Below are 24,873 nucleotides of genomic sequence, written 5' to 3'. Positions count from 1 at the left end.
AAAGAGCGAAATCAGTGTTAAACTAACAGTCGCTAAGCAACGTTTATAAGTTAGGTCGCAGCTAGTTACTAGCTATTACTTTGTCCTATGTAATCGGTACAGATGTGTTCTCTGTGTAAAAGGTTAGTTTTTAAATAAAGCACATCAAAATTAAGTGCTACTTGCCCGGGTTTGAACTTTGAGTCATCGGTTAGGATTGACGTCTCCTGACTACTGGGCCATCACTGGGCCACTGGCGCCTGGTTTGTATTTTTATAATTGTATTTCAATGTACGTAGTGTACTGAAACACACACAATAAAGAGTATTTGAATTGCATTGATGACCATTAAATTAAGAAGTACTTGCTTGCTACTAACTTATATATTTTCGGAATTATTGAAGAAGGTATTTAGATTTTATTATTTTCTTATTTATTTTTACAGAAAAATATTTAGTGTTATTGTATATATCAAAATTAATGCATGATTAATCATCGTGTTGAATTTTTTCGCGTTGTAGTGTTGGTAAGGGTGCTGGTGTAATTATTATTAACATAGGACCATTAACGTGCAATGAATAACGATAGATGAATAGTAGTACGTATTATAAGTGTACTTTAGAAATTAAGCCCAATTCAATTATAAAAAACGGTAATATCAGCCGTTTTTTATAATTGACTTAAATTTACGGCTGAATATAGTTTTCTTTTTTTCACAATAATAATATTAATGACTGATCTTTTCATGTAGCAAATATTATGTATTTTTTATAAGATGATTAAATACCATATTTAAAATAAATATATTATAGTTTTTTTGAATTTTCAAATTTTTCACTACTGAATTTTCATGTGCTTAATTTGTGTTTATAATTCATCTTGTGCTTGACGGTGAAGGAAAACATCGTGAGGAAACCTGCATGTGTCTAATTTCATTGAATTTCTGCCACATATGTATTCTACCAACCCGCATTGGAGCAGCGTGGTGGAATAAGCTCCAAACGTTCTCCTCAAAAAGGGAGAGGAGGCCTTAGCCCAGCAGTGGGACATTAACAGGCTGTTACTACTACTACTACTATATTATAGTTATATAAAAATGATTTTTTACTGTATTTTTCTTTCTGAATAACAGTTTTAGAGGTAAATGTAATTAATTTAGAGGTAATTGAAAAACAAAATAATTTATTTATAAAACAATATCAGTGGTATGAAGCGTACAGCGGTAATGAGTTAACAACCGGTACAGTTTCGTGCACAGTTGAGCTTTGATGACTTATAGCGGAGTCACCAGTTTTGTACGAGACTATCGGGGAGGAATATGAGGTGTAGTAAGATGGAGCATGGAACAATGGGGCATGGACCACTGGAGCATGGACCACTGGGGCATGGACCACTGGGGTGTGGACCACTGCGGTACTTCCATGGTTTACAACTTGGTTGCTCTTTGTGACAGTTGTCTTTCCCAAGGGCACGTGGTATTCAACTTCGTGCGTCGCCAACACAGGCGTGTGTAAGACGTGGGTGCTTCCGTGGTCGATAGATTGGCTGCTTGCTGTGATGGTCGACTTGCCAAGAGGTACATAGGCGTTGTATCCTAGGTAGCCTGGCGCGGCGAGGGTGACTGCCAAAATGGCGCTGAATATAATCTGGAAACGAAACCACAATGTAGCCATAAACTAACCTTATAGATTGGTGGATATATATAAAGTATTTTTAAATATCATGGTTTTTGGTGATTTTAAACATCTTGACGAATGTTTTCGCTATGGTAATCGAAATATTAAAAAGTTAATGTTTTATAAAAAATAATTATTTTATTTATTTTAAGATGTATATTATTTTTTAAACAAAACTTACGATTTGTTGCATTTTGCTTGTAACGTCTGGTGTTCAACTGCTACTTTGTAAGTCCAGCTTGATCGTTTTATATGCTCCTTTAAAATAATCGCCCCAGTCTATAACCGGTGTGTACATGATAATTTCTTCTGATAACAAATCGCCTTCGTATTTATGACATCACAGCCGAATCTATTTTAATTGATATTTTAGAGGTCATGTCTGTTTATTTATTTTGTTGTTTTGTGTATTATTTTGTACCAATTAATTTAGTTTTTGCTAAAGTTAAAGCTGACGAATGAAACGATTCAGGCTTTTTCGAAGAAAAATATAATTTAATTGTCTTTATTGTAAGATATTATTGTTAATATATAATTATATTTTTAAATTTATTAATATATATTTGAGGCAATAAAAACCATCCAGATGATTTTCTTTTACACATTGTTCTCGGGTCTGGGGCATTTCTTTTCGAGCTGGTGTTATTTTTTTTGACAATCAAATAAAAATAAAATCAAAATAATCAAAATAAAATAAATTTTATTTTATTTTGATATTGAAGTAAACTTGTCTTGTTTTTTCCGAGCATGAAATTATTTTAATAACGCATCAGACTCGCTTCGTAAATCTCCCGATGGTGGACCATATATATGATGATCAACCTATTGTTCTGATTTGTGTTACAAGAGTTTAAACATTCAAGGTCTTATTTATATTGCCCATAGGTGAATAAAGCATAAATTTTGACATTAAAACGATAACAGACTACACATAAAACATTGCTTATTTACCGCTATATTTAAACTTAATTAACGCTATAGCTTAAAAAATATTATTATTTATAAAACCTTATCTCTCTTAAGTAAGACGTTTCGGGCTTATCCCAAAACACTGCTTCCATGCTGATTAGTGGATAATGCAGAATTTTTATACGAGATAAATTACAAGCACAAATTAATAAGTAATATTAAAAAGGTAAATTGCAAATAGAATACGCGGTAATTTTGTAACAGAGCTAGTGCTCCGAAGCACTAAAAACGCAAGTCACAACGTTTTCTTGAAGCGACTTTACACATACCTCAATATTGTATTGTCCAATAATACCGTCGAAACGTGAAAGACAAAATAGTCTTTTAATAGATAAACAGATTTTTTTTCTAGATGGATAGGCAGCTAAATTTACGTCTTAACTTTGGACATAATATTTACTGAATTTATTAATTTTTTAACCTCTTCTTGTAGACGACGAAGCGTGGATGGTAAATTCTACCACATGTATGTATATCCATCATCCCACAATAAAGCATCGTGAAGCTTTAAAATTTCTTAAGAAAAGAGGCCTTTGAAGCAGTGGGACAATTACGGTCTGCTATTATCTGAAATGTTATGTACATGCCTCTTAAAATCATTTCACTTTTATCGTCTGATTAGAATCTATTACTTCATTGTGATTATTGTAACCTTCAATTTAACTTTCTGTAAGCATTTTATTAGTATGTAGAAATATCTAATGAAATTAGACAACCATTGTGAGCCGATATTGTTCTTCGACATCCCGCCGTGCCCAAAAGGGCATACTCCTTCCACGAACCTTAACTGTTATCATAATTGTGTTAAACATTAGAGATTAATTTTCATGATATAGAATTTTGTTTTTGAATTACTCGAGGCGTATAATAGAAGTTTAAATAGATTTATATATAGCGAGAGTCGTAGGTTCGATTTTCACCGCTCGATATAGGCATCCTTGTTTTTTTAATAATATTGTTAGGTAGATTGGCGAAATGCCCGCCTGATAATAAGTGGTTCTTACAGTCCCTATATCTATAATTGAGACTGTAAGAAATAGTAAATTTTCCTTACATCGCTAATGCGCTACCAACCTTGGGAACTAAGATCTTATGTCCCTTATGCTTGTAGTTAGACTGGCTCACTCACCCTTCAAACCACCAAATAATATTCTTAAAGGGTAGGAAAACTGTAAATATTAAAAATAAACTTAACTCTTTGTATCAAATGGTTAAAATTAAAAAAAAACCTAAACGTACAAATACAACACGTACATACAAACACAAAATTGATACCGGTTGACCTCAAAGCGTCTATTTTAAAAAAAATATTGAAACAAAATAATTTGTCAACTTAACCTTCCGGATAAAAAGTACTTATAAGCAAATTAAACGGATGAAATTAATGCTGGTCCAATTACTGTATCATGATGTAACTGGTTTGCCAAAATAAGTATGAAAGTACTAATTATAATTAATTTCAATATGCTAATTTAGATAATCTAGTTTCATATACAACGTATAATATATTATGTGACGAAAAATAAATAAAAATATATTATACCGAATTATCTGTCATTAAATACGGACAAAACGATAAATTGATAACGTTTTTATTGATATATCTTGTTAATATTATAATGACCGAAGATTTTAATGGTCGTCACGGTCTGACGTCAAAATCAGTGGATTAAATGAAATTTATCTTGAAATTTGACTTCATAATGTAATAGCATTATATAATATTTTTGAATTGTTTTTTATACCATAATAGGCCTATCTTATTAGACCCGACAGGCTCCGCTATAGCGCCTAATCCATGCGTCAAAGTACTAAGCCGAGGTGTGTTCACACAGGAGACACATACGTCTTACTGAGCCCTCACGTAGGCTACTCTTATTTTGGCAGAGTTTCAGTATTTGTAATCCAACCAGTAATGTTAGCAGGATCGATAAAGCAATATAATAAATAGTACCTTAAAATGAATAGAAGCCTTTTGAGGATCCAAAAAAATCAAGGAATTGTGTCGTTATCGTATCTTTATATTATTCAAAAAATATATATTTAAAAAACAATAATTACACTAAAGTTTTATATTCAACCAGTGTGACAGTGCCGATCATCAAGCGTATTCCATAACGAACGACATCTACTTTGCTGTCATTTAGGAACCAATCTTTCTCAGGATCAGTTATTCTACATGATGACGTCAGTACGGTTATCACATTTTAATCATACAGACATTTAAAAACTTACATATAACCGCTAGCTATAGAAGTCCTCGATGATTTATCTAATCGTATAATCATAAATATATTAAAAACTATTACAATTATATGTGTATGCCAATTCGAGTTGTGTCCTTGGTTTGGACTGCATTAAGTATATTAATAAGTTAATTGTAAAAATTAAATTCAAATATATATATGATGTTATATAAAAGCAATTATTTACGTACATTAACATGCTATTGGCAAAGTGACCATCGTTAGGCGGTAAATATAGGATATTTCTTGCTTTGTTGCTTTATTAAGTTGTTCATCCTCAGTAGCCCGGAGTCTAGTAGTTGGAAGTGTACACGTTCCCCTACCTCGGTTAAGCTCGTAAAGCCGTGTTGGATTAACCTCGTCTTCCTATCGGATTATAAGAGTGAAGAGAGTGCACCTGTGTTTGCGCACGTATTTATGTCCTGCTCAGCTGGATAATTTTCCGTGAGTTTGCCCACAATGGAAAAATCGGTTAGGACTGCATTATCAAGTGGTTCATACGGCTGTCAATCATGAGCTCCCAAATACAAATTGCCTTCCAGGCTATTTAAGTGGGCCGGGCACGCCCAATTAGCACCTTCTAGCACTTGTAACTCAGCGCAAAACATGATCGTGAAATATCAAAAAGTGATAAGCGATATTAAATAAAATAACTATAACATTTCAAGAATACACGCATCAAAATAGCGTAACGCCGTATCTCGGTTTTCGATTGACGATTAGTATCGATTTAGCGTCACCGTTTTTTACCTTCAAAACGGTATGATTTACAAGCTTGCTATCATATCCCTTAGATCAGCGGTTCCCGATTATTTATGATCACACTTTTTTGGTGGATCCCCATTTTGATAATAAAAAAAGAGATTATATCTTGTACTTTGTAATTGTTTTATGTTTAAATAGAATTAACAAATAATTTCTCTTAATTTCTGACAATGAACACGAAGATCTATTTTTTTTAGTATAGGTAGGCGGACTAGCATATGGGCCACCTGATGGTAAGTGGATACCAACACCCATAGACATTGGCATTGTAAGAAATGTTAACCATCGCTTACATAACCAATGCGCCACCAACCTTGGGAACTAAGATTTTATGTCCCTTGTTCCTGTAATTATACTGGCTCACTCACCCTTCAAACTGAAACACAACAATACCAAGTACTGTTGTTTTGCGGTAGAATATCTGATGAGTGGGTGGCCCTTACCCAGACGAGCTTGCACAAAGCCCTACCACCAGTAAACCTATGAAACTTAAAACACCTAACCCTCCCAATTAGTGTCCAGCTCCAATTCTCATGATAGCACTTGAAATATAAGACATGATACTTCTTTAGAAACAGATCGTTATTTATTCTAACCAAACATAAACTGATATGACTTAATGTTATTTTATTATGCCATAATGGGTGCTTTTGCATAAACGTCGACTTTATTATATATCCTGTGCCTTTAGATAAGGTTGTGGTATAATTGTTTAAATGTGAGATTTAAGTATTTATGAATAAGGTAAGTTTTTTTTACGTAACAATTAACGATAAGGATGAACCAGTGAAAGATTTGGTGTTAAAAATCCGTCAAGCGATTCGTATCGAAATTGAATTCCTTATATGTTATTACATTTTAAACGAAGTATAAAATTACTTTATTTTAAAACGGCTACCTGTTAAATGCATGTTAAAAGGCAAATTAAGTAAAATCGCGTCAAAATAAAAACTTGTAATTTGACAAAAAATTACAGTTATCGTGTAATTTATTACTGGTTTTACTTGCACTTCAAAATGTTACAACATCGAAAAGAATTGCGGTAATAACATTATTCATCGGCTTACTTGATTTTTTTTTAAATACTGCAATAGTTTAACGGTGAAAAAATCTGGATACATATGAAGGTCGCATATTCAATCACATGTTATGATTAAAATAACAGTTAATTCAAAAAAGCTCGAAGCTAAATTAATATTAAGAACTTGTCGCTAGAGTTTCTATCTTTCAATGATTGCGATTTTTAATATATTACAAAATATGAATAACATTTCATTTCATTTTAAAATTATATCAATGATATATGTTAAAATCTGCATTTGATTCATTTATATTTTAACGTCTCGTTGGTTTATTGGCTAATCACGAGGGCCTGGTTAAATAGTTATTGGGTTTTTCTGACAATTAATTCTTAGGAGCAGCACGCGATTTGTGTCGATATTTAAGCTCATGTGTATTTTAAGCTGTTGGTACTGCGCTTGAATTGTTTCTTGCTATCTCTGTTCATCACTCTCATAGACCGATGGGGCTCAATTGTATAGAAATATAGTCTTGTCTTGGTGTTTGTAATGTATGTGTTTCCACCCACCTCTAAAAGTAATACCACATTCAATACAATACTAAATTATCCTTAATATTTAAAAAAATACAAGAAGAATCTGATTAAAATATATGTAGATATCATAGTAGCTCTTGTTGTAAAAAAAAAAATACATTTTTAATAACGTTTTTTTTCTCATAAGTCGTAAACCACTGGATTGTATTAATGTAATTCGACCTAACCTGAGTTTGTCTATCGAATGAATTTATCTATTTATCTTTAAATTATAATTGACAAACTTAAATATCAAGTTAGTAACAATTCAAAAGATGTATAGTTTCTTTATAAAGACGTTAAAATATTTCTCCATTGTCTTGTTAAGTAGATAAAAACAAGCCATAACCTATACGAAAGTACCGCCTCTAGACTTAAAGACACTGATAAATTCTGATTTCTCGTAAACAAGCCTCTCTTACGGAGAAACGAACGCAATTATAATAATTATGCCACCGTAAGATTTTCACTTAAAAAAATCATAATTTATTATTTATAATCTTATCTCCATACATTTAATTCCATTACACGGCGTACCTTAAATCATTTCTGAGACCTTTGACCTCGTTACTGTAACACAAAAGGTGTTATGACTGTGACTTTTAAGCTGTACTGATGAAAGATTGATTAATGTTTATAAATATTATTTAACTTAATGTACCGCGTTTTGTAATTTTGATATTTTTAAAGGTTTTGCCAGAAGTCATATATCAATTTTTATATCATTTATCGTGTGTCGTTAAATTAAAAAAAAGTGTATTTTTCCGGTTCTCCTTGAAAGGGTTTTATATATTGCTCTGATCTTTTTGGAAAATATTGTCGAGATCCGAACATATCAATACTCAATAAAAAGCTGATTCATTTCACGCAAACAAAACTATATAACACACATAAAAATAAGCTATGGTAGGTTTTGTTTGTTTGATTCGTGCGGATGGTTAATTATTGCCTGCCTTATTTTTAACAAATTTAGAAAGATATATAATATTTTTGTCTCGTATGTGTATATCGTCTCCTTTTAACCAGAAACCGCTTTGAATGATTTAACTTTATACAATTGAGATAGGTCCCGAAGTTCCATATTATTTTGTACTGTAAAATTCAGTTTTTTCAAAAATATTCTAATATATTTGACTGTTTACAATATTTTGTAGGCACATACCTGTCCTGCGCAAGCCATTATTATTGTAATATATTAAAGAACCATTTAAAAACAATGATAAAACATAAAAAAATCTCACCTATTATTATTATAAATATATTACCAATGATATACTTAAAACCGAACGGTCCAATTTACCTGAATTGTACTATTTTAACCTCTCAGTTTGAGTGTTTTACTAGATATTTGTATTGAAATGTATAAATGTTTCAATTGTAATTTGTATATATTATAAATAATTAAAGTAATGAGTTAATTAATTTATACTAATTAAACGATATGTCAACAATTATACCCAAGTAAAGAAATAGCTTGAAGAAAAAAATTAATTGCGGTAATTGAGAATTTTTTTTTTATTACTTTATCAGCAGGGGAATCTCTGATTTCTGTTACATCTTCTTACTAATAAAAAACTTAGTTCAAGCAATTTGCTTGGTTGATAAAGATCTATCAACCTTATTACAATTATGTAAGGTTTATTTTATTTATGCATTTATGAATGAGCGAATTACATACATGTACAATTATGCTATTTTTGATGTCAATGCCACCGTCACACAACCCAGACTGCTGTCGAGCGTAACTTATTTTAGGGCGCCAAAATTATGGAATTATTGACACTTCACATAAATCTTGAACGAAATACTCGAATTATATGATTAATTGCAATATGTTTATTGAAATCAAAAGTTCTTACAAATGATATTAAATTGCTTCTTAATGTAATTTGTACAAGTTCTGGGTAAATAGGGTAGAATAAAATGAATTTTGTCGTTCTACGGATCAAATCAATGCTCTTTTCCTATTTGAATGAACATTTTTTTATCACAGTGGCAACTTTGGAATGGTAAAAATGGTTCTCATCAATCATAACTTTGTCTACAACGTTATGATATTAAAAAATATTATAAAAAAAAATCTTGTTCTTGACCGTTTTGAATGATGCACAATTTTTTTAATTTTTTTTATCACAAACAACTAAGCATTGTGTTAAAATGAAGTTTGAAGTTAGCCCTGGTTAACTTCAAACTTCATTTCAACACAATGCTTTTCCGCCGGTAATTCTTTAAGCCCTGGCTTAAAGAATTACCGGTATCACATGTCTTAACTGTACTATCAATATATAAAAGAATTGGCAAAAAATCCGAATTGAAAAAAATAAAGCTCAAGAAACGCCATTCGTATTACGCAAAACGATGATTCATATCACTTATACGCTGAGAAGGGACGGAAAAATGGGGATCTTTATGACTGCGATACTCTAAAACATTTCACAACAGACGCTTACATCTTTTATTATCTCCGAGACAAGATTATCTTTAATGCGACTACCTCATTTGGTTCTCGAAAATTCTTTGTAATGAGACAATAAGACTGTTGATTGTCATATCAAATCTCCTACATCAGTGAATGGGGCGTAATGAGGTTTTGTGTTACCCATAATATTTCGTGATTGGCGTCAATATCATCGTCTATACCACGTGCCGATCATATATATTTATCAAAATGTATTGGCTTTTAATAAAGAAAAAGAATTGTAATTTTTAAATTTAACATTAACAGATTTCTAAAACATTTATATCTTTGATACACAAAATATCTAATTTATACATATTGTTGTGTTTTCCGAAGCATTTTATAATACTTAAAAATAACAATATTTTAATTATATGCATATGCTGCTATGAAACGAGCCCACATGGTATACTGGTAAATCTCAGTGAATAGGATACATGGGGCCTAACTAGATAGCGCAGCAAGCAAGGTTTTTTTTTTGCACGTAATTTGTCTTCGTAATTATTCAAAATAATGCTCCTTTAATAACAAAACAATTCAAAGAAACGTCAGGAATGTTTACATTATATTGGGCTCGGTGTAATGTGCCCGACACTTTACTGGTGGCAGAGCTTTGTGCAAGCTCGTCTGGGTAGGTACCACCGACTCATCAGATATTCTACCGCAAAACAGCAGTATCTGGTATTGTTGTGTTCCGGTTTGAAGGGTGAGTGAGTCAGTGTAATTACAGGCACAAGGGACATAACATCTTAGTTCCCAAGGTTGGTGGCGCATTGGTGATGTAAGCGATGGTTAACATTTCTTACAATGCCAATGTCTATGGGCGTTGGTGACCACTTACCATCAGGTGGACCATATGCTCGTCCGCCTTCCTATTCTATAAAAAAAAAATACTTAAGATATCTGACAACCCTGAGTAAGAAATAGTATTAAGTATTAAAGATTTTTATAGCTTGTTCGTAATTAAAATTTATGAAACGTGTCGCGACACTGATTTAGCATTCGTTAAAGCACATATATCTACATCTTGATAACGATATCATTAAAAACGTCAATAATAATCAATGTACTTTGCATATTTGGAAATTAAAATTTTTAATAATCGTTTACTTCGATAGTTTCTTCCATAATAAGTATGGTTAGCATACAACTCGATTAGCAAACTTGAATTAAAACATACTAAAAGTAGCTTATAATACACTGTTATCGACTTTATTACAATTAGAGTAAGGGTTATTTTAATAGTGTATGAATTAGCGCATTACATACATGTATAATTATGCCATTTTTTTATGTCAATGCCGATGTCGAACAGCTCAGACCGCTGTCAAGCGTGACTGATTTTAGGGCGCCAATTTTTTTTTGTTAATGCAATATGTATCGAATTATTGTCACCGTACAATAATATCGATTAATCTAGAAGAGAACTCATTTTAAAAGCATTGCAATATGCTGTGAACGAGTTTTTATGTTTCACTAACTTGTCGAAATTCCGTTTTGACGGTAAAGATCGCGTGAATTGTCGTTTCGATTGGATCGAAACGTGTTATTGACTGTTAATGACAATAAATGGTCTAGTAAAATGTTGTGTTTATGTTAAGTACGGTTTTAATAAAATAAATATATTTTTGAACACTTTGTACAACTGAGGTGTGAGGACAAGTCACTTTAATTTTATGTGAACATTTTTTTACATTTATATCGTTTTATAAATATAATATATTACGTATTATAAAAAAAAACTTTTATTAAAAATATAACACCTTATCTTATTGCCTATTCTGGTGACAAAAGTTCATTTTTTGCCCCGAGAATCGGAATTGCGATTCAAAAGGGAATTACTTACTAGCATTCTCGTCACGATTCCACGAGGTTACGATTTGTACACTAGCTATTTTTAACTGTTATTTTTATATGTCTCATATTAATATATCCTTTCACTATAATCCTCCGGTTGCATAATCTGATGGGATGGTAACACTCCTTTAGTAACAGTCTGTTTATGTCCCACTGCTGGGCTAAAGTCTCTCTCTTTTGAGGAGAAGCTTTGGAGCTTAATCCACCACGCTGCTCTAATGCTGGTTGGTAGAATACACATGTGACAATTTCAATGAAATTAGACACATGCAGGTTTCTTCACAATATTTTCCTTCACCGTCAAGTACGAGACGAATTATAAACACAAATTAAGCGCATGGAAATTCAGTGACGTTTGCCCGGGTTTGAACCCACGATCATTGGTTAAGATTCACGCGTTCTAACCACTAGGCCATCTCGGCTTAGGTACGACATGAGATGAATTCGACTTTGACCAAATCAACACTCCTTTACTCTGTTATAATTATGTAAAAGAAAGTGAATACAACAATTCTATATGAATTCCTTAGTCTAATAAATAAAGTATTTACTCAAGTAATTTTGAATCGTCATTTAACAAGATTAAATTACATTTTAAATAAAAAACCAGTAAGAAGCTCGATAGTTCCTATTAACCCCAATTAAGTTATATAGGTATCTTAATCAAATACAATTAAATTATAATTTATCTAACATGATAATCAGCGATAATACTCCGCGCTTTTTTATCATCTATATAATATTTATCGTCTAATAGGCACGGCTTCATGGTTTTTATAGTGAGATTTTAATATATGAATTGGTTAAGAGAAAAATATTTGCTGAATTTTATGATAGAAGCGAACTCATTACCCATATAAGGATAAAATAATTCCAGGATAGAATGAAGGAAGATAAACAGCTTCTAGTTTACTCTTCTCGGTGTACATTCCAAACTGAGGGAACTGTTTTGACATTAATTGTTTTGTGCACCAAAATTGCAAATCTTGACATACGTTCTGATACCTTCGTTTAAGAAAAAAAAAACGCCAATAATTATGACCTTAATGCTAATTTATTTCTTGTCTTTAAATATTTCTTTATCTTTTATGCATTTTTGAAGTTAATTTTATCGTAATTTATTAAATTATTTGATTGTTTTTAACGAGCGGGTAGTCAATATATTCCTTTGTTAACGTTCTCTAAATATTTTTCAGTGTTTATGTCTATAAGTGTTTAATATGTGTAATATTGATGTGTTGGTGTGCCTTTTGAATAAATAAATAAAATGAATGAATATACATAAGTGTTCATTTAAATACTGGTTTATCTATACTTGTCATTGTTTTGACATTCGTAAGAAGAATTGCGTTTGCGTTGTTTTAGATTTCGCTTACCATCCTACCGTCGGGTAGCATGCGCAAGCAATCCCGTGACATCTCCCGAGAGACGGTGACGGTACCGCTGGTTTTTTAATGGGTATTCCGGCTTTTTCAGTACCTGCGAGTCCCACATACCTCCCCACCTCATGTGGGGGAATTTAAAATCGTCAAAATCCATAAAGAATTATAAGAAACGTGCCAATAAAAATGTCTACAGTATTTAATTAATTCAATTATTTTTACCAATGAACCGCTGTCGGTTTCATTATGCATCCAAGGCACCATTCATTATACAGTAAATCGAAGCTTCTTTTTTTCATTATAATTATAGCATTTTTGCCATTATACAGGCTTTTGTGTTCGTTATTTAAGATGTCTTAAGTGAAAAGGGCGTACGTCACCTTACATCACCAACAATATAATGTCAATCGGTTAACAAGATTGATAGTTTGATTTTTAGGGTTCCTTAAAATTTATGAAATACGAACACTATAATAATACATCTATCACGGAATCCAGATAAGCAGATGATCGTTGCTATAATTTCAGTTGTAATTTAACTCATTTTTCTCATAGTTCATCTTACTATCACGGAATCCTGATAAGAGAATTGTTGCTTTAATTTCAATTATTTAGCTCATTTTCTATAAGCATTTTTGAAGTATTGACTTGATTAAATAATAAAACAAGCAAATATAACAACAAGTGCACTTGATACGTCAGTTTACAAGAAAATTACTATTTTTTCGCTTAATTAAATACATAGGTGAGTAATATATATAAGGATGTTTTCATGGTATGTAATTTATATAAATACAAATTAAATTTGTATATCCTATATGTAAATCAACGAATGCTAATTACACGCTTCGTTATTATTTTTACTCTTATTGAATGATTTATTCTGGAGTTAGGTAGTTTCGGTATATTTTGTTTAAATAAAACGTTAATTGTTTGACTTATATTGTTATTTATGAAAGAACGCTAATAATAACTAAAAACAAAGAACGTAACCATATAATAAATCTCGTTCTCTTTAATAAATGTATTTTATTTTCAAGACATAATAGCTTATATTTTTTACAAATATTTCTACTAAAGCATAAACAAACAGAAAAACTTAATATCATTTTTAATGGTCCCGACCTAGGACACGAATCCAATAACCCGGGATCTGCAGCCTTATTACCACTAGACTAACGAGGCGATAAAACTAAAATAATTAGATGGCTATCTTATAAGTGACAATTTTATCCTTTCACCACCAACAAGTACCTTAAGTTTGTCGCAAGCAAACGGAAGCCGCAGGCAAATGTTAATTATGTCTAAAATATTAAGTTAATTGATCAAAATAATTGCAAAATATTAAAGTAAAGAGACTTTAAGCACATGTGTGATTTCTAATATATTATATTGTAAATTGAGAGGAAATTATCGTAAATTCTAATCGCACATATTAATCGGATATGTTTAAAGAATACAGGAAACAAACGCCTTGACATGATAAATAATTTCTAAATATTTTGAAAGTTATCAATATAACGATATCTCGTATTTATCGGCAATTCGTAATATATTTTACTTATAAAAATAATGAATTCATCTGAGGGTTATTTAAGACAATGTGTAAATGTTGTAATTGCATTTTTTTTAAATAATAATATATGAACACTCATAATGAAAGACCTGCCATGCCTGAATTTTCAGGTGTTTTTTTTTTTCGCTGGAGAAACACCCATAAGGTGGGGGTATATGTTTGACTCGCCAGCGCTGAAGGCGCCGGAATACCCACTAAAAGCCACTCCAACCAGCGGTTCCCACTCCGTCTTATGAAGACGTCACGGGATTGCTTGCGCATACCGTGCCGCCGCGAAAGTTGGCCCGTCTTTACGCCTCCAAATTCTAGGGGGATCTCGGGGTACAGAGACCTCCTAGCCCCAGCGACACTCTCACGGCGGGAGGAGAAGATTTGCATAGCGCCGACGTCTTCTCCCCGGTCTCCTTCGGCGAAGCGGATCAGCGGAGGCACTCTCCTCACGCTCAAGGGGAGACCTCTGCCCAATCGTTACAGTTATTATAATATTCTAAAATGAATAATTTATTATAATTTCGAAAATAAACGCAGAACAATTTCACCAGCATACATTAAAAATATTATATTTCAATACATAATATGTAATTTGAAAACGTTTATAGCTTCCCCTATAATCTTGTGGCAGATTTGTAGTAACGGTACACTAGTGCGTCCTTGTAACAACATAATATTGTACATTGTATAATGTAGAATCAATTATAATCCTAACAAAAAAATGGTCACCCACGAAACTATTACATTTCAAAATTTTATTGGTAAAAAGCGATATACTGGCCCCAGTGATGATTAAGTCAAATGCCTCTTCACCTTTTCCGAATTATACGTAATTTATTCGTTGACTTCGTGAATTATGACCGCGTTTAACCCAAATTGCTGATCGGGTTTATGAGATCAGCTAACATAAGTGTACGGGATACGACTGGAAACTGTTGAAATTTTGATTTATTCGAAAGTTTAATTATTATTTTATGATATTTATTGTTTTTTTTTTTATATAAAAACAAGATTTTGGATTTCAATGCAATGTGAGCTCCAACGTTTTTGCGTAATCTGTTTTCTTATAAAGAATTCTGGTAACATATTTTTAAGTTATTACTTATTTAGACTTTCTAATTGAATGTAAAGCTTAGGTATAATTGATATTCCAATTACCCAAGACGTTTACCCAAGGGTCGAATTTATGACTTTCACAACGCTAAGCGGCCCATATACCATTGAGCTATCTCGGCTCTGCAGAAGACGAGAAATAATATGGTCCCTGAATAATAATTTCAATATTTGTTATCCTTTCAAGACATATTTTTTATCATAATGTTTACTAAGAAATCTATATATTCTAAGCAAATATATAACGCAAACATTCGCTTTATGTATAAATAATTTACACAACAAGCAACTATTTTTATCATCTATATAATCTTATACAGAATATAAATATGCATTATTTATCAAAAAATTCTAACATTATATTTAAATTAATTCACTGATAAATATAATATTTATTCTTTAAAAGTAATATAAAAATATATAACCTTAACCTTCTTAGTTACGTCGTCGAGTAGCGAAAAAATGAAAACACGACATCGAAATATTCAAGCGATTAGAACATCTGATCTCTTATAAAGCGTTTGTAATACAAGCCATCGGTCATTGAACCTGAAAACAATAAAATGCATAAGGTCAATATTCTGTGGGCCTAACAATACGACAGGTCATTTGTCAAGCCGTCAACTGCCTTTTCTCGAGTTGTTTTTCTGTTTTCGATCATGTATTTCTGAGTGGTGTCGGTTGGCTGTTTTAGAACCTTTTAGCTCGTACTCTTGAATGAAATCAAACATGAAAGGTTTTTTATGTTATTTTTTTTATTTGTTTTAATATTAAATAATATTCCTTTATTTAGTTTAAAATTTATATGAGCTGGTTTTTGTGAGAAATAAACCTTTATTACTATTACACTTAATATATAGTAATTTTCACCGCGTCTTCTGCGATGGCAAACGTGAAACCTGCATGTGCCAAATGAAATTCTGCAACTTGTTGCAGAGGTTCAAGCAGCATTGGAGTAGAGTGGAATAAGTTCAAAGCTCAAGCCGAGTGGAGGCCTTAGCTTAGCCGTGATACATCAACATGCTGTTCATTTTTTTACTTTAAGCAGTGATAACTATCTCAAAGCGAAGTGCTTAATCGCATAAAAACTATATTATAATAATTAATAAGTTTCAGCATTCCTTCCGCTATGTAGCATTTCTCGTGTTACAACTTATAATAAATTGGGAAGCTTACTCAAATGCAATTGCAGTTAATTAATTAACACACATACAAACAATCAATGTAAATACATTACCCTACTTTGTACTCGATTAGATTACATAAATTGTTTACGCGGCACAATTACACGTTAATATTGGCCTAGATTCATTTGAAAATCATTGATTGAATGCTGTTACGAACTTGTATATTAATTGTGACATTTGAAGGTCGATATATATTAAAGCTTGTGGTACAATGATCGATTTTAATGTAGTGTTTATTATAACCGGTTCGAGTGTCAGTCAGTCAGTGACTAAACAAAAAAAACTTCTTTTATAAAGAAACGAGGTGAGCCACGTGTATGCAAGTGTGTGTGACAGAAATTCATATTACTTTTGCAGGTTAATTTCTTCATCATCTCACAACGCCAGTGATACATCTTCGGATTCGTTAAAATTTAATTACTATCTGCATAGAACACATCCAAAATCACGAACTACAGTGCAATAAGCATGTCAAATAATCTAGACGTTGCGGTTTTGGGCTTATATAGTTATATAATATGTACCTTGATATCTCAATCATGTATATACTTATATCATGTGATCAATGGCCAAAACAACGATTTGAAAATAAAAAATAAAAAAAAGTTACTTCAGGTGTAAAAGTTGATCATTTTATTAAATTTTTTACACAAGTATATTTTCACCAGTTCATAAGCAAAATTGTTGCGTATCGTTGGCATTTTAATATTAATTATATTCGTACTCGGTGCACCACGAACTTTTACGCGAAATTTCATATACGCAAAAAGCGTACGTCAAATACTATAGACGTAAGACTTGTTTGTTAATCATTTTATCGAATGTCAATCGATATTGATCAGAACTATAATTCAACGAAGCTTCTAATATTTGCTTATAATGTCAACTACCGTTTATTTAAATGAAGACGTTATATCGTCAGTGGTTAAAACGCGTGAATCTTAAACAAATATAGTGGGGTCAATCCCGGGCAAGCACTACAGAATTTCATTTACGTTACTATCTATATATTGGCTGTGGCATCGTAAAGAAATATGCATGTATATGATGAAAATTTGCAAGATGTGTATCTAGCAACTGGGGGGTTAGAGCAGCATGGTGGAGTAAGCTCTAAAATATTCACGACAAAAAGATTTACACACAGTTAATTTCTGTGAATAGTTTTTCTCTCTTATCTAACACTGCGACACTGCGACCTGCGACACTGTCTGCATGCTAGGTACCTGTGAGAACGTGCACGCAAAATTTAATGATAATCGGTTCAGTATTTAATACACGAAAGCGTAACAAACAAACAAGCAAAACTTTCCCATCTATAATATTAGTAAGCATTTTGAATGCTTGATGATAAGCTTAGTTTATTTTGAGTTTAGACTTTTATTTTTTATAAGTTGTGTGATCATTTTTAAGAGCTATTTATTTATTGTGTGATCATTTTTAAGTGTTCAAATTATACACAAAGTTTTTTTTTTCTCTGTCCTTGTACATTGCTTTATACTGAATGAATTGAAGGTTTGGTATGACACTTGACATGTTTAAGCATTAGTTATTCGATACGATAATGTGTTTAGGATGACATTGAACTATATTCATTTCCTGTTGTTTGTCTACATTTATATCTACACTCAAATCATTTTGGAGACGTTTTTGCGTTTGTAGTAGAGCACCGTCAGCAGATAAATAAATAATATTTTTTTTAAAGTACGTTATTAAATATTTTTTCATAATAATTATAAAAACTTTATATTTATATTTTTAAATTTATACTTATTGAGTATTATTATTGAAGATAACGTCATCAAGAGAAAAGTTTCGAAAACATCTTTAAAACGGGGTCTCTATCCTCGGAGTCTGAGAGCCATCAATCCGCATCTTCATAATTTCCTTGTTTTTTACTGGAGCCAATTACCCTCCCAGACTGTATACGCCGGTTGAGTGAATTTACGTCTTCCGAGCGATATCGTCGGTCGATTTCAGAAAATTTACTACTTTAATCTCGGTTGCAACTGCAGAGGGTGCAATTAATGGGTAATTAAAACTGTACATAAATTTATAGCATTGTTTCCGTCAAGCATTACAGCTTAAGAAGTGATCTTATACAATCATTTAGATAACAACAATATATTTGTTTACATGAGGTTTATAGATAAAAATGAAACGAATGTAAGGAATATGATTTAATGAATATGAATTAACCGCTGATCGTGGGCTCTAACCCGGGCAAGCACCTCTGAATTTTCATGTGCTTAATTTGTGATTATAATTCATCTCGTGCTATACGGTAAAGGAAAACATCGTGAAAAAACTATATGTGTCTAATTTCACTGAAATTCTGCCACATATGTATTTCACCAACTCGCACTTTTTCACGTGGTGAAATAAGCCCCATAACTTCTCCTCAAAATAGGGCGAGGAGACCTTTAGCCCAGCAGTGGAACATTCACAGGCTGTTACGGATTACAGGATTTAATGATGCATAGTGTATTATTATTTGTTTCAGAATTTATTGGTATTTAATGGCTTTTTATATATCATTATCAAATATATATACATAATATTTAATATAAATTTGCTTACAAAAAAATTGACTGTTTATTTATTATACACATAATAGTGAAGAATAATTTAAGACTTTTATTTTAATTTTAAATTATGTGTATTTTTAAAACAAGATTAATTTGAAAGTTTTTTATGGAAATGCCAGTACAAATATATTATAATCATTTATACATATGTAGTTTAGTAATAGGTTTAGCTAACAACAGTAAATATCATTACCGTCTCTAAACTCGACCGATGCTCATAAAAGTCAAATGAACTGGACCTTAATTGAATTTTCTTTTCCAATCAGACTTTCTTCGTATAAACATGGAGTATACGTAATATACCCAAAAACCAGAGCAAACAAAAGTTTCGATCCTAATTCTAACCTTTAGAATTAGAAAGACCATGTTTTTATAAGCAGAATAGTTATAAATTTCAACATTTAAATAACCGTATGTATTTGTTTCAGATTTCTGGCCATTTGGTGGCCTTTGAAATGCCAGATCACGAAACGCCGAGCCAGGATGATGATCGTCTTCATATGGATCTTCGCTATACTCGTCACTACACCTTGGGTGTTTTTCTTCGACTTGGTAGTCGTGTTCGACGACAACCCTCACGTCCAGCTCTGCCTAGACGTCTGGCCTAACCCTATCAGCGAAGTCCTCTACTTTGTCATCGGAAACCTGATATTCTGTTACATTCTACCCATGGTACTGATAACAATGTGCTATATTTTGATCTGGATTAAAGTATGGCGTCGATCAATCCCTACTGATACCCAAGATGCACAAATGGAAAGAATGCAACAGAAGTCCAAAGTCAAAGTTGTAAAAATGTTGGTAGCTGTTGTGATTCTCTTTGTGCTGTCCTGGTTTCCACTTTACCTAATCTTTGCAAGGATTAAATTGGGCGGTCCGGTTCAGAAATGGGAGGAAGAAATGTTCCCAGTGGTAACGCCCCTGGCTCAATGGCTTGGAGCTTCAAATTCTTGCATCAATCCAATCTTATACGCGTTCTTCAATAAGAAATACAGGAAGGGATTCGTTGCGATTATAAAGAGCAGGAAGTGTTGCGGCAGGTTGCGTTACTATGAGACGATCGCATTACAATCGTCAAGTACGTCTACGAGGAAATCGTGGCATTACAATAACAACAACCACGCTTCGATGACACGACGGTCACCACCGGTTGATAAGAACGCAGTATCATTTATATTCAACAACACAGGTGTTTAAGATCTTTATCTAGGATATTTGGTGTTAAAATATGACCTTTGGTCTCCAGTCTCGTATGATTTGCAAGGCAAATAGAGACGTTATTCTGCATATCGACATAACAATTTTGTGCTTGAATTTAAGTTCATCTGTTTGGTGTCGTCCCGTGTCATAATCGATTACTCGACTCACGTGACCATTCAATAATCTAGTGAAGTAAATGATTGTATCATGTTTTAATGTAATCATATGTAATTTTATACGTAATTCAATAAAATGTATATAAGTAAATAACTATGGAGTGAAAACGCACAGAAAACCCGTTGATATAACTATTATTGTATTTACGATTGATTACAGATTCTAAATTAACATATATATGTTTTAAGTAATTCGTTCAAATAGATTACCACAGTTGCATATTGTTTTTCTTTGAAACATATCGTTAATTTAACAGATTTCTTGATATTGAAATAATTACGTGGATTTCTTAGATAACTCAAACTGAAATAGTTAATTGCATGTATTTTCTATGATAGAGTAATTCTTTTGTATCTCCATGCATAATATTAGTATAAGATTTGTAATCTGGTTGAAGTAGAAATTAGGTTTTATATAAACTCTAAGTGAAATTATCGTCATGTATATGATATTTTTATTATATAAATAAGTACAAAATTTAACTAGAACGTGAATTTGGTATTCGTAGAGAAAATAGATTTATTTCCTTGACATAACATTTATACATATATATATATATATATATATATATATATATATATATATATATATATATATATATATATATATATATATATATATATATATATATATATATATATATCCAGCACATAATCTGAAATAATATTATGTACATACCTAACTGTGGGTTTATTACTATATGTTATATTTTCTTGATTATATATAAGGAAGTACAATACCAAAATGTACCCACTCATTCACTGGTTTTAAATATTGCGCTGATATAACAAACTCGTCATATATGAACATATGTTAAATATTTGTTCCTTAAAAAGGATTCTAAATTTAAAAAATATATATTTTCCGTAAATATATAACTAAATTCTTTTAGTAATTCATACATACAAGTATATACCTAATAATAAATTACTTGGGAACATAAGCCCTCTACGCAATAAATAATAATCAATAATATTTATCGACCAGAGTTTTCGCACAAAATTCATTTGTAGCTTATATACTCTAAGATTATATAAGATCCATTGGATGTTACTGTGTTGAAATCACAATAAAAAATAAACAAATTTAGTCTATAGGATAATTTTACTAGAAGTTTGTAAAAATGATATTTTAATACAAAAATAATATCGCATTTTTACAAACAATATCGACGCCTTTATAGGCGAAGAGCCGCTTTGAATGCACAAAATGTTAATAATTATAATGAAATTTCGTAAGATTAGAATAAGGTAATTAAAAAAAATAGCTTTTAACGAGATATCTATTTAAATATTATATTTTCTTGTATGTCATTGTATCCTACCGATGTATTTTAAATAAATAAACTTACTAAGAATAAATGAAATTTGAATAGTACACAATTACAGCACATACAAAATAAATTTATATAAAAAGAAAAAAAAAGAAAGAAAACAAATCTATATAAAAAATAAATGTATTTTTCTACTAGGAATGCGGCGTCGTATGTAAAATGCGTTAAAAAATTAATTTAATTTCCTAAATAAATTGAGCTTTTTCATTTTATGTATCGATTTTTTTCTTATTCAAAATCGTATTTTCGCTTCATTTTATTTTTGAATAAGTCTTATAGGATAGAATGTGGTAGGCATAAAAATGAGCTTTTTATATTTTCATTGTATGTGTAACATTTAGAGAAGGTCAAAGCTTGCAAGACTGATGTGAAAGCATATAGATCCTTCTGAAGGAGTAAAATTTTCGTGATAAATATTTTCAGCTATTTTTATATGCTTCCTAATAAAATTTGTTTCGATAACGGATCGCAATGAAAAGTTAAAACGAAGGTCGATACGTGTAGATAAAAATTTATAGTTTTATACGTTACTGAATGAAATTAATGTTTTAATAATTGTTTTTTTTTTATCAATGAATGTAATTATATATTTATACAATGATTCATAATTACATATTTTCACTTTATGTAAATAATCTCTAGTGTAAGGTAGTTTAATGATTGTTTTTGATGGACGCATTTATGTATCATGCCGCTAATATGATTTGCTGTTTTTGGTGTTAGATATAAGATTATAACAATATATATAATTTTATATGAATACATAAAGGATCAAAGACTATTGTGCTAGAAGCGGAAATGTTGGCAATATAATTCTATAGTACAATACAGCTACCACCACACATGTGCGATGAAGAGATTCTAAAGTTTCTATGGCGTATTTAGTCGCGCAAGTGTGGCAAAAACTATATAAGTGACTTCTCGTTGTGGTCGCTTTCAAGACGCTGCTCCTATATGTAAGATCCTTATTCTAAAACGAAAATTTCATTCTCGACGTAACTCATTGAACACTCTGTCTCATTCTAGTATTATTAATTTAAATTATGTGTGAAAGAGAATAAATATATAACGTAATCATAAAAAGCTGATTATCTTTGTAAAATCCATTATTAAATATGATAATTAGAATGAGATATTTGTAAATAAATATGAATAAGCGGAAATGAAAGAATTATAATACAATTGGAAACATAAATATTAAGGTTTTAAAATTATTACATTTGTCTTGTTTTGTTTATTTATCACTAGGTTACAAGTTACCTGTATGTAAATTAAGAAATGAATGAGTCGGAATTACTGTATGAGAAATAATATCATTCTTACTGGACTCACCCCTACACTGAATTCTGCGTTCCTATTAAATTTTGTTCAAAACAATCAAAATATTATACAATCATTTTCACAGCCAAGAAAGATATAAATATTATTATATAATATCAAATATATTTAAGTACAATTTAGTAATATGCTTTTAGTATTTTAAGAAATTTATTACCGAAATATGTAATATAGTTTGTAAAAATAAAAGTAATTGTTGTTCAAAGCAATGTTAGTTGATTATTAGACGGTATTTATAGAATTTTAGTATGCTTTTTAGTAACAAATATTGTAGTGACGTCTGACTCGATTGTTTGAAATGAAGTTCACATAATATTCAAATTATATTTATTCGATATTGAAGCGTTCATGTTCATATAGATTTTTTAAGTAATAACTAACAAAAAATGATTGATGAACTGTTTTTAGTCATAATTTCTTTTATGTAACAGCCACATGTAATCAATCTGTTCACAAAAAATATCATTTAAATAAAATAAAACTATATAAAACCTTTTTTTGTGTCATATTTAGTACGAAATATATTTTTTTTTAAATTTAATACGATCGAGTCAGACGTGTTGATAAATTACAATATATAAAAACATATTTACTGACTATTTGAAATCAAAAGCAATCAAAACATATTATTGTCTTTAAACTTTTCTACATATCAATCGAATAACGCCCTCTCTTCCCCTCTTTTTGATGGACGTATTGATTTTTAAAAAAACGCATAAAAATAACGAAAAAATCATTTAAACGGTTAAGACAGTCTGAGGTCACGCAACGATTAGATTTTCATTCATTTTAATTTATTAATGGTATCATATTTCTATTGATGGGCCTAGATACTTAAAAATCCAAGTTTTATGTGACGGATTTTTTTTTTATAAATATATTGTTTATATTTTTAACGCAATTTTTAATCTTGTAATATTTATAATTATGTCTCGGCAAAGATTCTTTTATTATAAATAATATTTAATAATAGAATTAATAAAACTCATTTTTATTTTAGTTTCTAGTTTCTATTCTCATTAAATTATAAATACCTATTGTTTAGATGTATCTTAACTTTCACACTGTCGTATATTTTACGAACGATTATTGATATTGTATCTTTATTAGTAGTTTAATAGTACAACACAATCGATTCTCTTAGTAACGTTGATCAATGTAACTTTTTTTTTATAGAATACGAAGGCGGACGAGCATATGGGCCACCTGTTGGTAAGTGGACACCAAACGCCCTTAGACAATGCCATTGTAAGAAATGTCAACCATCGCTTACATAGCCAATGCGCCACCAACCTTGGGAACTAAGATGTTATATCCCTTGTGCCTGTAATTACACTGGCTCACTCACCCTTCAAACCGGAACACAACAATGACAAGTACTGCTGTTTTGCGGTAGAATATCTGATGAGTGGGTGGTAACTACCCAGACGAGCTTGAACAAAGCCCT

At 31.1% G+C, this 24,873-nt stretch overlaps 2 protein-coding genes across 2 annotated transcripts in view; one reads left to right on the top strand and one right to left on the bottom strand.

Annotated features, from left to right (window-relative positions):
- Positions 1-20,639, top strand: part of LOC126773056 (neuropeptide SIFamide receptor-like) — a 146,589-nt gene extending 125,950 nt beyond the window's left edge. Inside the window, exon 3 of the mRNA XM_050493690.1 lies at positions 19,807-20,639. Within this exon, the coding sequence (XP_050349647.1) occupies positions 19,807-20,575 (769 nt within the window). The 3' untranslated portion in view covers positions 20,576-20,639. The remainder of the gene's footprint in view (positions 1-19,806) is intronic.
- LOC126773085 (uncharacterized) lies at positions 1,152-2,807 on the bottom strand. The gene is made up of 3 exons (XM_050493734.1): positions 2,664-2,807; positions 1,837-1,934; positions 1,152-1,625 (listed from the first exon to the last, which is right to left on the bottom strand). Exons 2-3 carry the CDS (start codon positions 1,846-1,848, stop codon positions 1,179-1,181), a joined length of 459 nt encoding a protein of 152 aa, XP_050349691.1. The 5' UTR covers positions 1,849-1,934; positions 2,664-2,807; the 3' UTR covers positions 1,152-1,178.
- Positions 20,640-24,873: the final 4,234 nt, after the last annotated feature.

The sequence above is a fragment of the Nymphalis io genome, chromosome 13 (genome assembly GCF_905147045.1).
Source record: "Nymphalis io chromosome 13, ilAglIoxx1.1, whole genome shotgun sequence".
Lineage (NCBI taxonomy): Eukaryota > Metazoa > Arthropoda > Insecta > Lepidoptera > Nymphalidae > Nymphalis > Nymphalis io.
This window is presented reverse-complemented; position numbering and strand designations above follow the sequence as displayed.